This window comes from Poecilia latipinna, unplaced genomic scaffold (genome assembly GCF_001443285.1).
Source record: "Poecilia latipinna isolate Pla-1442-1.1 unplaced genomic scaffold, P_latipinna-1.0 Scaffold157, whole genome shotgun sequence".
NCBI lineage: Eukaryota > Metazoa > Chordata > Actinopteri > Cyprinodontiformes > Poeciliidae > Poecilia > Poecilia latipinna.
The window spans coordinates 622186-636940 of record NW_015112773.1 but is presented as its reverse complement, the minus strand read 5'-3'; the positions used below and the strand labels follow the sequence as shown (position 1 = coordinate 636940).

The window sequence follows — 14755 nt, the reverse complement described above, 5'->3', positions numbered from 1 at the left end:
TAGCCTATTTTTCCTTCTCCTACCGCATCCCTACTTTTTCCTTCCTCAGCCCTGGCACCAGCAGCAGGTCATTCTTCCTGCACACAGCTGAGGATCAACAGCAGCTTCCTCCTCCTCTTCCTCACTCTCCTCTCTCTCCCTCTCTCACTCACACGCCTCTCAGTTGCAGCTGAGCACTAACAGAACCTCTCAAGAACACAAACACACACACACACACACAAAGAAAACAGTAAGAGGATCGGGATGCGGATGTGTGTTTCCAGCGTGACGGCAGTTGCCTCCTGCCGTCGCGTCCAGGCTGCTTGGAAGCTCACCTTCCCCCTGCTTCTCCTCCTGCTGCTGCCGGGCAGAGGTGTCCAGGGTGTCCCCTCTCCTTTCCAGCTGGCTCCGGACACCCCCTCGCCGGCCGAGCCCAGCCCGACCCAACCCACACCTCGCCCGGACCCCTGCGAAGGCCGGCCCTGCCTCAACGGGGGGCTCTGTCTTGCCCTCCTGCCTCCGCTCAGGCTGGAGAGCAGCTGGGAGTACACATGCACCTGCAGCCAGGGCTTCACTGGACACAACTGTGAGGTATGAAGCCGCTAAGCTCTTCCTCTCCGCTTTGAGCTGCCTACGTGCCACGCAGTAGATTGTTACACACGTCCTGCTGTTAGCAAGTGTTTTTTTTCTTTCTTTTTCTTTTCTTTTCCGTGGGAGCATGTGTGGTCATTGAGACATGGAGTCGAGTGCCGCGTTGCTGTGGAAACAGGGAGGAAGAGCAGCAGCAGAAAGATGCAAAAGGGAAACAGTGTGTGTGTGTGTGTGTGTGCGCGCGCGCGCGTTTGTTTGTAATACCTTGTGGGGACGATTTTCCTGACATATACTACGTTGTGGGGACCAATTGCTCCTTGTGGGGACCGGAGCCTGGTCCCCACAAGGGGAAACCCTGTTTTTGGGTCAGGGGTCAGATTTAGGGCTAAGGTATGAATTGAGTTTTGGTTAGGGTTAGGTATGTGATGGTTAGGGTTAGAAAAAGGGTAAAGGTAAGGTTTAGGCTGTAGAAATGAATGGAAGTCAATGGAAAGTCCCCACAAAGATAGCCACGCAAACATGTGTGTGTGTGTGTGTGTGTGTGTGTGTTTCAGAGAGAAAATATTACAGGATGTTTGGCAAACTAGAACCTATTGAGGAATCAATGCCTTCTGTTAGAGGCTTTATGTTTACGGTTGCACAAAGTTATGTCAGATAAATCATGCATGCATGAATTTATTAACTCTTTGAGGAGCAGACGTCGAGGCCAAAGGGCCGCCTCTGAAGTGCATCTATCGATTTCCGGCTGGACAGTCGTGATCTAGATTAAATGCTGCCCTGCTAGAAAAAGATCAGGAGTGCCAAACAGGCCAAGTCTTATTGGTGTTAATCAATAAGCGTATATAATACGAAAACAAATACTGCATTATATTCATGGCCTTCAGTTTTTCATCAAAACACCCTGAAATGAGGCTCTGTTACTCTGTTGCACAGTGACACCGTGAATCAGGTCTCATATTTGTCTTAGCTTTCCTATATGTTCAAGGGCGCTGCGAAGCTCCGATGCAGACCTCTTTTATTCTGATTTAGCGCCTCATCGACGTTCTCATAAAGCCCGCTCCATTGCTCCCCCGACTGCGTGAGCTTTACTCGGGGCTTTTAGAGAGTTTGGCTGAGCGTCACTACAGCGCCGGGCTTCTGAGTCATGCTGGGCTGGGGTGAGCGAGAGCATCCGCCAGCAGCAAGGAGGGGAATAAATGAGGCTGCTGCAGCAGAGGGGAGGGAGAAGCCAAGGTGACTGGGTTTTAGCAGAATCATCCAACAGGTGGCAGATGAAACCCTCCCCCCCCTCCTCTGCTTGAGCTCTCTTCTTTACGTTTGCATACACAGACTTGATTTCTTTTTTTTTTCTGGTCAAAATTTTACAGATAGACTCAAACATGGTTTATTCCTACTGATTAAAATACCTCACTGTCCTGCTGGAAAGTTTTGGTCATCAATCTGTTGGTCTCTGCTAAAATTTAAGAGCTTGGTTCTTCTTTCTACCACTGGCAAAAACAAACAAACAAACAAACAAATAAACAAACAAACAAAACCCCTCAGCATGACGCTACCATCACCATGCTTCACGGTTCATATGATGTTCTTAGTTTTGAAAGGCTTGGCACCTGGCATTTTGCTCTCAGGACAGGCAAATCCAAAATTTGACATGACATTTTGAAAAAATACGACTTATACATTTAGACAAATATATACTTAAAGAAAAGAACTGAACTGTCATTTTATTTCTACTTTCAGGATTTAAAATGAAAGTAAAAATAAAAAAAGATGGATTTTATTTTGCCTGTGATATGAAAAATGCGGAAAAAAAGAAAAGAAAAAGCAAATCGAAAAGCATTTTAACTTTTTCTCCTTGTGAAAAGAGTTAAAAACCTGCTTTTGTTGTTATATATCTATATTTAAAATCATCGTCTGGTTCTTTTAAATTTTTAGCCAAACTTATTACGAGTCATTGTAGAAGGTCCAAAAGCCACTTACAGCTCCCAAGCTGCAGGTTACAGACCACTGTTCTAGCAAATTTGTTATAATTGTATCCCTGAAGCTCAATCTTTATAAAATAATCCATGCGGTCTGTCCATATGTGCAGATGCAAATTTTACTCCAGCTCGGCTGTGTCAGTTGTAAAGCAGCGGATTATTTTTGGTCAGCACTCGTCCCCCTCTGTTCGTATTACACTAACTTCTGTGTCGACGGCAGTTTTTGTATTTTTGTGCTTTCCACAGCATGGCAGGTCTATACTTTATCTTTTTTTTTTTTTGAGCTGGTCCTTAAAATGCTTACCAATTTTCTTCCCTCTGTGGGTGAGCTGGATGGACACATCTGGGCTTTTTAACAGAACCACACATAAAAAAAAAAGAAAAAAAAAAGATTGGAATAGGCTGAAGCAGCAGCATTAGCATTACCTTAATGGCCAGAAGCTTGTGTCTGTAAATTTGACTTTTTTTTTTTAATGCACTGGTCTCCCTTGTCAGGATTTATAAGCTTCTCTGTCTCAGTCATCCCTTGTCAGATCCTCTTGTTCTCAAGTCCTCCTTCCATGCCAGTTATTTTCCCCCTGTCTCCATTTCACTCTCTTTGGCTCTCCCTTTGTGCCTCCAGTCGGGAAGTTTTGTTCTTTTTTCAATAAGTAATCATCCTTGTTACCCTTCTGGTTGCTGTTTGGTCCTCTTCAGGCTTAGCATGCCCCGGGAAATCTAGTAAATATTAATGCAGGCGAATGCACATATTTGAGCCTGAATGTGTAATTTTGATCTGGAGTGGAATGAAGAAAATCCACAATAATTTAAAAGTTGCGCATTAAAACAATGTTTATTATTAATTAGTTTGTTTCATAATCATTCCACGCCACTGATAAAGTGTTTCAAACGCTTCTTTGGGACATAAAACCAAGATGAAATTCCTACCAGTGACGAGTGAACGGCGACATGTCAGCAGCAATGTGTGTGTGTGTGTTCTTTGTGTGTGGTTCGCTTGTACAACTAAAACAGTTTGCTGGAGGGTCTTCGTGTCTTACCGCTTCTCGGAATAGAGCAGTTTACCTCTGCAGCCTGCTTTAATAAAACTTCTGAGGACGGTGACGTCCTGGCCTGAGGTCACACTGGACAACCGTGTGCACCATGGGAATACTTTAAAGAGAGCCTCAACAGAGAGCAGCCATCAGCGCTCGAGCTGGACGCGAACATTTCTCTCCTGCTGCATAAATAACAACACCACTCTAGCTTAATGCCCCCTCATGCGCCACTGAAGCTCAGGTCTGGCACAAGCACTGAGTCGGGACTTAGGGGATTCATCGATTTTTGTCTCGCTCCACTTTTCGGTCCATCTCTTCACCATGGAAACTGGAGCGGCAGTCAGTTGGGGTTTAGTAGCCGACCTGAGTTTGAATCGCTCTGCTCTCTCCAGAAACACATTTGCTCCATGAGAGGAGGAGAAATCGTTGGGGGTGGGGTTGTGTGCTGATTTGTGTCAAACAGGAGGATGTGATCCTGAGCAAATATTGAAAATGAAGATGAAAAAGTCTGCAGGTTTCAGGAAACTTTGCAGCGTTATTAAACTTTTCTGGCTGCCGTCCCGGCTTTGTGACTTCCCTTCCTGCCTGGGCTTCACGCTGCAGAAATCATCAAAGCAGCCGCATGCAGACCCCGCCGCTGAGCACCAGGAGGGAAAACAAACCCACTCCCTTTGTTAAACTCGCTGCTTTTTTAATAACCGCCGGCACCGTTTTCTGGACGGCATCCCCTGAGCTGTCCGGTTGGAACTGACTGCCACTGGCCTTTCTCTGCATTATTAGCTCCTCAGCCTCTCAGTTATTCATTATTGAAGGGCCTGTTGTGCTCCCCTGATGGATTTGGTTGTTTCATTCTGCTGCACAGTGAAGTTGCTGCCATACGAAACAGCAATTTGTTCTACAACAAAAGGCTCTTGCTGGGTTTAAGCCACTCAGGTTTATGTAAGCAGCAGATCTTGGCAGAAGAACCGAATCTACATTTAGGGAAGCATTTTTTTTTTCTGTTCTGACTGAATGTACTGAAAATGGTACTTTGGCCACAGGAGTATAATCCTTCCTGAACACATCAGCTTCTGTGATGAGTTGGGACGCTTTAGGATCTTTCTGATAATCTTGATAGATTTTTAAGGCAAATTTTCTTTTCCATTACCTCGTTTCACTGAATCAGCCTCATATAAGAGCTACTTAATTTTACTGACCTGTGTTCTTTTATGTTTTTGGCTGAAACAAAATTACACCGACTATGAAAACACAGCAGGGTAATTAATGGGCTTTCACAAAGATCCTGCTGTCTTTCAACTCTAATGACCCTAAAGCAACGGCAGATGCTACGAAGCCGACGCAGATGATCGTCTTCAGAACTTTAGCCGGTTTGATTTCTTTTTCATTAGATGATTTAAAAAGTGTATTCAGTTTGTATTAGCTTAAATAGCTACTGATTCACCAGTAGAGTGGCAGTGCATGAAGTCTAAACTCATACTATACTAGGTCAACATTGTTTTTTTTTTTTTTTTGTCTTTCTGACTTAGAAAGAATGTACATTTTTCTTCCCTCCTCCCTTTGTTGTTGATTGGGACGATGGTGATGGTACGGGCTGAGCTCCAGGCGCACGCATGGTGAAGTTAATGGGCAGAATTGGGCTGATTATAGATCTGTCTGCCTTGCTTCCAGCAGAAGCGAGCGATGCAGCAGGAGACGTCCTTGGGAGCTGAAAATGGCCTTTATGGGATGCATAAACCGGACCATAAGGGTTTTATAACAACTTGGCTCAAAATGGTCATTAAAGGTCTTTTATTACGAAGTCAGGCCATTTCTCTCAACCCTGCTCCTCTTCACAAACCTCCTCCATATGTTTTATTTTCTTGTTGAAATTTTGCAGTTTGCCCAAATATTTTGCAACAACTATGTTCAGCTGAACACGCCTGAAGGAGGAGTTTGATTAACCTTTGAAAAAACAGACAAAACAAATAGGTAGTCAAAATAACATCACCCATATTAAATTATTTGATCTACAGGCGACCAACTAAATTTAGCCAGAGCTTGACTGATTTTGAAGTCCTGATGAATCTTTAATAAGCCATAATGCTTCTCGCTTTGATTTTTTTTTTGGATGTTTCTTTTATTTTTATCTTTTGCAGTTTTGTGTAAAAACAGATTTGCTCTCTCTCTCTCAGTGAGCGATACAGCGTGCATATGGTTGGATAAACTTAAAATTAATAAAAGAGAAGAAAAAGACTCAAACATAAAATGCTTGCTTGGCTTTTCTCCCCAAGGTAACAAAATCTGCCTACCAGTTTCTTACACACTCACCAATTACCGTGGAGTCTCTACTTTGAATACATTATAACTAAAAGTCTTTAGCACATTTTATAATGCTGAGTTGCTCTAAATAAAAGCCGATAGTGAAAGTTTCGCTTCAGTTTTGTGCTGCATAACGTCTCCGTCTTAATCGCCATGTTCACGGAGTTAATTAACACTCAATGACATGAAGCTGAATCCATTATTGCTTGGGTAGGACAGATTTAAGCAGTCACGATCCCACCGTGAGACTCCGGTGCTTCAATCATTAATCTTTTAATGCAACATCTGATGTGCATTTTTCAGCACTTTTATGTTGCCGTGCAGCTGATGTTTGAGTCTGTTTTTTGTTTTTTTCTGTCTTTCACAGAACTCTTACGAACCATGAGTGGGATGATGTGACAAAGAAATCCACTGCCTATATTTCACGCTGCATAACAAAAAGCTTTTTTTTTTCCCCTCCGCTCTGTTTTGACGTTTTCTGTCGTTTTTGCCACTGGAGGGTTTCGTTGAGGGCTCATAACATCCACAGAAACAGATAAAGCAGCTAAGCAGTGACACACTCCTATCCACACCAGATGTGTGTGAGTGTGGAGGTAAAGAGCATCACTTCCATGACGCCTCGATGTGTTCTGGACGCTGCCACCCTCATCTTCGAGTCAATGGTGCTGGAAGATGTAACCTTTAAAAGTGTTGACCTGAACTGCAAAGACCTGCCCAATTAAAAAAAAAAAATGTTTCTATATCAAAGCCATCTTTTTGGTTTTTGGTTGCAATTATCGGTAAGACTGGAATTGTAGTAAAATATATCTAAATAATTTTTAAATCTGCTGACACTGCAAGGTTGAGTTACAACTTCAAATCCAAACCAGATCAGTTCAGAAATATTTTATTAATCCAAAAGAGAAATTAAATCTATATTATCCATGTTTCTTCAAAGAGAGTGGTAGGATTGGTAGGTTGGTAGCGGTCGGTATTTTAGTGGATCTTCTGTGTGCAGTTGCAGCAGGACACAGATGCAGAAAGTCACTAGCGAAAGACATTCTGAAGGCTTAGCGAAAAAAGAAAACTTGCAGAGCTTGAACCACGATTAAGATAGCATGAACATGGACATGGAAACAGGCAGTGGAACGGAAGAATCCAGCTATGAATAATGAAAAACAGGAGCTTGAATACCGAGGCAAGGAAGAAAAGTGACAAAGGATCCAGCTGACCTAACGAAAGGAAATGCGGCACAGCCATGGCAGGAAGGAGGCAAGAAAACTGAGGGAGGAGACTAACACTTGATACAGATCTACAGATCCACAAACTAATAGAGAACAGGCCTGACAATAATCTAAAAAGATAGATTCAAATGTGCAAGGAACACAAGAATAAACTAAGAAGCTAAACGCAAAGGAATGGACTGACATGGCCGTTATGAACCCGAAGAAAGTAACAGAATATAATAATAAACACCAAAGGGTCGTGACAGAGTCTGAAGAAGCCTCTGACTGAAAGCACTGTTGAGCATAATCTTCATAAGAGTCTCATAAAGACGATGATGATCTTGAGATAGTTACCCTTCTCTCCATTTGAGCAAATTATTACTTTTCTTATAATCTTCCATCTATTCCAAGAGGTGCTTCCATCCCAGTTTTCAAAAGATCACAGATTGGCTGGATTTTGCTTTTTTGGTACATGACACATGGTATCTGTCATTGGTTAAAACTAAAAGTTAGCTCTTTTCTTTTAAGTTCTGCTAAAGTGTATTGTAATAATATCTGCCTCATCACTATCAAAGAATCAGATTCTTTCTCCTTCACCGTGAAGTGAATGTTGGCAGAAATGATCCAAGTTAAACCAAAAACATTTATTCTCCCCCAAAGTTCCTGTCTCTCTTTTCTGTATCAGGACTAAAGTCCTAATCAAGTCCATATTGTTCCTAATCAATATGGACTTGATTAGGAACAAGTCCATATTTCAGAGTTGTTGTTTTTTTTTTTCAGTTTTCACAAGTGTGTGAGTTATAATGCAGCGCGAAACTTTTCACCAAAGATTATTTTACTCACACACTGTAGCTGTTTTGAACAAGAGGCGTTAATTAGACCGCAGTGACATGAAGAAGACCTTCTCTCCCAAAGAGAGAACGTGTGTAACGAGGCTCCAGTACACACATCTCATTAAAGAAAGTCCCTCTGCTGGCAGCACTCACAGAACAAACAAAGCCGTGTCCCGAAGCCCGTCGTGGCTGTCGGAAAACGTACGCTTGTGTATGTGGTGGTCAGCTTTTTTTTTTTTTTTTCTCCCACGACCATCTTCTCCTCGGCAGCAGATGCAGCCTGAGCTACATCCAATTAAGCAGAGCTCAGAGCTCATCCAAGCCTTTGCTCTGTTTGATATACAAAGCCTGTGAGTCAGAAGCCCAGGGGCGTGTGTGGTTTTAGTTAAATCTAGACGGAAACATATCAAGGAGACTGAATGCTGGAACATGTTGCGCTCAGATTCCTCTTTCTAAAAATGTGGAAAGTCATTTTCTTCCTTCTTAATAATTACGTCCTAATTTGTGTTTGAAATTGGAGCAAAGCTTTTGTTTTCGAAATGATACCATTTCAAAGGTGTTCAGCGGGCGTCTTGGAGGTAGCCGGGTTACGATACGTATTAAGGTGAATTCCTGAAGATTTCTTGTATGCATCGCTGGCATCGGCCGTAAAGAGAAAAAAAACGACAAAATGTGTAAAAGGTGAAGATTTTCCTCCTAAAATCAATGCATAAAAAGCTGACAAACAGCAGCCAAAGCTGCACAAATCACAAAGGAAAACACACTCCTCCATGTGGAGCAGATGGTTTGATAAATGCGGCAATATTACAGCTCTGTTTATAACCCCTGCCGATGGCTCTAATTTAGCAGCTACCCGTCAGCAGAGTGAACCCGCTTTGAGCTGTTATCACCGCCGGTCATGTTAATGTCTCCCTGTGTTTCGAGGCGGACTTTGTTGTCTTTGAACAGGGGAGTTTTTGGCCAAACTCGCCGGCCATTTCCATTTCACACATCACCTGGGCCTTTGATCAGGGGAGGCAGAACGGCAGATGAGAGGCCGGAGTGAGGGGTTAGAAACAGCAAACGCCGGCTTAAAAGGCAGCAACTGCCTTTGGTTTCTACTTTTACTGTATTCCTTAGAAATTGAAAACACTCGTAGAAATCTGTTCGTTCCTCTTTAGCCTATATCCGTTTTTTTCAGGCTTTATACTCAGACCAACGAATCTTTGAATGGATTTGAGTCGTTTCCACTATTTTTTAAGACCTTTTCAGATTGCGACAGTACAGCTTCTCCGATAGAACCATAGGTTTGTATGTAGTTCAGTGTAAAAATTTGTGATATCACAGTGCTGCAGTACTTGCCGTGATGGAAACCGTGCTCGTCTCTTATTTAATCCCCAATGAGACGATTCATCCGTGATCTAGTGATCTACCACTTATCCTATAAAAAGGCACCACCCTCCCTGTAACGCCATTACAGGGAGGGTGGTGCCTGTTTCCAGCGGTCATTGGGCGAGAGGCACGGAAACCCTGGGCATTGCACCCAATGACACTGTTATTTATACAAATAAACTTCAAAGAAGAGCCAAATTTACAGGAAATAGTTTTCTAATGTGATTATTGGAAGAGAGAAACAGATTTATCTCACTGTTCTTATTGTCAATATAAACTGGTATGAACTAAAACTAGGTCGGGAGAATTAATCATCATCATCGTCAAGGTTATTTGTAGAGCTCGCAGCACAGCGAGGCAATTCAAAGTGTTTTACAAGATATAGACACAATGCATTTAGTGATTTATAAACTAACAGAAGTACACTGAAATCTATTTTCTGAGCTACAGGAAGCGAGTGTAAAGACTTTCAAACTGGGGTTATGTGCTCCATCTTCCTGGTTTTAGTGAGAACAGGAGGAGCAGCGTTCTGGGTCAGCTGCAGATAAACACATGAATGAGTTTCTCTTTGGACATTAGTCCTTTAATCCTGGAAATGTTCTTCAGGAGATAGAAGTCTGACTTTATAACTGTCTTTATATGAGTCTGTAGGTTCAGATCTGAGTCCATCACTACACGCAGTGTTTTTCGGGCTTGTTTCTATCTGTGATTACTGAAGCTGAGCGTTGACTCTTCATCGCTCTCGTCCAAAAATTTCTTCAGTTTTGTTTGAGAAAGTTATGGCTGAGCAGAAGCACTGAAGTGTGTGGATGACACGTTAATTTGTTCTGTGCTTCTGCTCAGCGCTTGAATGGATTCATAGTCGCCTGCTGACATTATCATGTACAGCTATGTATCATGTGCATCGCCACAGTAACTCAGTTCAGTTCAGTATCTTTGTTGTCCGCCAAGGAGGGGGAGTTTGTTTTGCAGCCAGGCAGTTCAAACTTATAAAAACAACATAAAATCTCCACATTCTCTCCTCTGTGATATTATTGCTTGTTATAATCTGAGCTAGAAATACATCAAGCCTAGATTTTAACACAGATAAAACAGGCACAAAGTAAAATATGAACAACTGGACCGAAGAGGAACGGGGAACAAAACCAGTAAAAGGCACAAAAGAAGCAGCTAGTTTTCCAACAAGGCAAAAAAAAAAATTAAAAAAAATCCCTTGAGACTGGACAGAAGCAGCACAAAGGCAGCAATAATGAAACCAATACCTGCTTTAAGAAATAAACAAAATCTGGGCAGAGGATGAAAACACATGCAACGTAAAATCCCAGGAATCGGGACAAATCTCACTGTTCACTTAACAACATTAATAAATCACCTAAAAACACCTCCCAGTTTTATGTAACTTATTCACCAAAAACGTTTTTTCACCATGAAAACTCATAAATGATACAAATCAGTTAGACTGCGATCATGCTTCGTTTGCTGCTTTTAACAGACTGATCATTTGCTGCTGACAGATCTGCAGCTCTGAGCGCAAACGGAGCTCCAACCTCTCCACCACAGACTCTTTCATTTGTCTGGAGTCGAGGAGAAACCAGCCTGCAACATCTCCTTTTTAGTTTCCCTCAGTGGAGCCTATTTACAGTCTTTAATCCTGTCCGCTCTCATTACAATGTTTAATGTATGAAGCAAGTTGGTTCGTCATTAACTCCGCGGCTGATGGCTATGCCGATAACTTCTGATGCCTCATCTTCTCGCAGCATCCTTATGATGATTGGTGTCATCGTCATGCGAATGTCTGAATTTAAGTGTTTGGCGAACATGAAAGGTTGAGTACAGAAAACAGGCGTTTGAGATCAGTGCCGATGTCTGATTCAATCACTGTGAAAAAAAAAAAAAAAACAACAACAATAAGTTAACAGCTTCTGGCAACTGTCAGCTGCAGATGGTGAGAGTTTGACAGATATGTCACTCAGCTCTGTCTCGGCTCGAGCAAAACAGACGGAAAATAGCATCATTCCTCCTGAGAACCCGGCCGAGATGAGAACAGTGTCAAGGAGAATAAATAATTTGACAATGAGGGGTGTCAGCCCACTTCTTTCTTGCCTTAGGTTTTTCGTTACAGCAAACCAATAACATTACTTTGAAACAGTCGGCTCAACACGTGTATAGATGACTCTTCAATAGGTAATGTATTATTTGAAAGAAAAAAAAAAAAAAAACACTCACAGTTCAGAGCTCTGATTCAAATTGTAGATCGTGAGGGCTGAGTCAAGTCGTCGTCTCCCGTTCCTTCTTAATGACATCGACTCGGTAACAGATGCACGATTGTCCTCCCACCAGACACTCGTAAGTCAGCAGCCAGCTTTATTTGACAATATGCTCCTTAATAGAGGCCAGCTGGGATGCAAGGCAGCGTGGAGTGATGTATGCACGTCCTTGTGCGCATCGTAAACATCACGTCTCAGTTGCTGATAGTAAATAACAGATTAATCCAAAGAAGTCCTGCAGACAAACACAGCGTGAAGGGCTTTAACCAACTGGGTGTTGCACACTGAAATAAGCTCCCATTAACGGCTGGGTTGGTCTTTGAGCTGGAAGGTTTCTATAGATGGATCGCTGATTGCTTTTCAAAACCCAAAATGTACAAGAATGAGCCAGCATTGAATGAAAAGACAAGAACAGGGTGAAGTTCTGATTGTTTTCTGCCTTTCTTTGATGTCGAAGTTGATATTAAGTGACTGTATCTTCTCCAAATCAGAGGCGGTGCCTTGTGATCACTTGTGGCAGTGGTCAGATTTCGAGTGGTTTCCTGCATGCTTCACATGTGTAGGCATGTGTATGATAGTGAAATTACAAATCAACATTCACTGACTATTCAGTAAAAGTTATCAGGATCTGAAGAGATGGGCCAAATCTGATGACTGATGACGAACAACCTTCAATATTTTTGATATATTCTGCTCAGTTTTTCAGATTTCTTACCTTTAGTGAACGTTGTGCTACGTCCAGTTTGTTTTTGATACTTAAAATAAACATTTAAATATGTAATTTTCCCAAATTGTTGTCTTATATTGTATCCGTGATGTTGTTAAATTTATTGGCAATATGTCGCTTTTATAATAGTTGCAATTGAAGAGATACCTATTATGTAAATTTCTATTTGAACTAAAGTCCGACTTCCTCTTTCCTCAGACTCTTAACTTAGCGCTGAGCCTGTAATTACACGCTTTAAGCTCACTGCCACAGCGTTGGAATCGGTTTATCTGCCCCCCACTGGTGTCATTGATTACCACTTAGATGCTCTTATATATATATATATATATAGTCCTAATTTTTCCGTCTCTTGTAACAGAAACACAGTTTGGAAAATAATGTCAGCCTCTTAGTGCTTCAGCTCAAATAACTTCATCCTGCCTATTAGCCACATCCTGTCCGCTCTTATCTAGACCTGGCTCCATTTAACAATAATAATAATAATAATAATAATAATAAAAACCTTTATAAGTGCTGTCAGCTCACAGCTTCCTTCCTGTCACCATCTGAACACGTGTCTTGTAGGCGTGTTTTTCAGATCCCTGTCAGATGCTCCGAAACATTTCCTCCCTCCTCGGTGACGGGGGCTGGTGGGGGCGCAGAGTGATGATACATGTCCGGGGTGGCCTCCTACCGCGAGGCCCACTTTCTACACCGTCGTTTCCGCTGTTACTCAGTGTGGGTTTCTATGGCAACAGGCAAAGATGAAAGGAGCATGAACAGATCAACAGGTGGAGATGGACGTAACATGCTTCCCCCCCCCCGCTCCCTACAAACATCGCTGCTGTTAAAAGTCCGGAAAAGCGACTGCTGATCGTTCAGGTTTAAATCAGGACAATAAGATCAGAACATTCCTCATTCGACTCCCAAGTGACTCATTCCCATTTTTGGCGCCAGGATGAGCTTCGGATCCAGTTTTAGCCTGACTTGAAAGAAAAGGGATTTTAGTTATTTTAAAGCACACTGCAAACCTGCTTAAAACAAAACCATTAAAAAAAAAAAAAGACCTGAAAATCAGAACAACAAACGCCTGAAGCCTCTCTTCTGAAGCCAGAAAAATATGGCTTTTCAAGCCAGCACCGGTTTAATCATGTCAGCGGTAGGTGCCACTTTTTTAATACTGAGCGTTGTGTGTATGTAGGTCAGGGTGAGAAGTGTATTTGTAGATCGCAGCATGAAATGACATCCATCTGGAGCAGCTGTGGCCAGATAGAGGAGCGGTTTTATGTTGTGCATTTAAAAAAAAAAAAAAACTGGGCACATTTCAATTCAGATCTGAAATGCTCATACTGTGGCATGTAGCACCTCTTAGCCACGGCCGGTAACGACGGTTTGCTCTGTGGCTGATGGTGAAACAATGTGTCATCCAAAAAGGCTGCCTGAAAAGCAGGAGTTGTGTTTCTATTCAAATTCAAGTCATGCGTGCTGCAAAGCGGAGATGGAATCAGGTTTGGGAGCACAGGATAGGTAGCGAAATGAGGGGAAAAAAGAGAGAAAATGCTGTGGAAGCAGCTGGTAATGCGCAGTTCAAAAATAAAATGCGTCCACGGTTAGTGAGCAACTCACTGTGGATGTGCAGGGAGACGCAATCTTTCAAGTTTCTTCCTGCAAAGACAAAATCCTTCTGCAGTTGAGTCAGAATCGAGGCAAACTCATTGTCATAGGCAAAGTGAAAGAAAAGAAAATAAGGAGAGAAAAATAAAAACACCAGGAACATCAGAGCCTACAAAGCATCTACTAAAATTGTCACACAATCTGACGAAATCTTATAAAACGGAGCATCCATCCATTACCTGTACCTGTACATTCGTTGTGTCCTAAAAGTGAGAGGCAGGTAAACTCTGAACAGGTTGAGTACCAGGAGAGAACGCAAACACGTCTAACCAAACGATCTCTAAATCAGCTCCTATAAAACAGTTAAAGTCAACCAGAACATGGATTAAACCTACAGCCGTTGCTTTTTTGAAGGGGCAAATAAAGACATCAAGATTAAACATAGGCAGGTTTCAGCACTTAGCGGATGAATTATGACATTTTTAACACACATTTATAATGAATCGTCTTCAACATCTTTGCTTCGAGCAGAACACGCAGAGAGTTTTGTAAGGTTTTAGCAATTCAGTGGCTCTGAATTCTTGTGCATAAAAGTTTGAGGAGGCCTAATCTCAAGGCAGATTCTCAAAAAAAAAAAAGTATTTCACTCTGTATTAGCGTCTGATTGAAGACTGATCCAGTTTTGCTCCTCCGAAAAACACGCGGCAGACTCAAACTGACACAAAGCTCATTTTAAAGTCACAGCTAATGAAGAGTAGCTGAGGAGTGTTTTTCACTGGAGGGTTTGCTCTTGCATGCAGACGCTACGCTAAGTGTGGCGTGAAAAAGCTGCCTGCATACGGAGGGGGGGGGGGGGGGGGGGTGTGTGGTCACACAAAAAA

General features: G+C 42.3%; 1 protein-coding gene across 1 annotated transcript in view; it reads left to right on the top strand.

The window, feature by feature from the left end:
* Window positions 1–14755, top strand: part of dner (delta/notch-like EGF repeat containing) — a 57997-nt gene continuing 43242 nt past the window's right edge. Inside the window, exon 1 of the mRNA XM_015029582.1 lies at window positions 1–570. Coding sequence (XP_014885068.1) covers window positions 244–570 — 327 coding nt within the window. The 5' untranslated portion in view covers window positions 1–243. The remainder of the gene's footprint in view (window positions 571–14755) is intronic.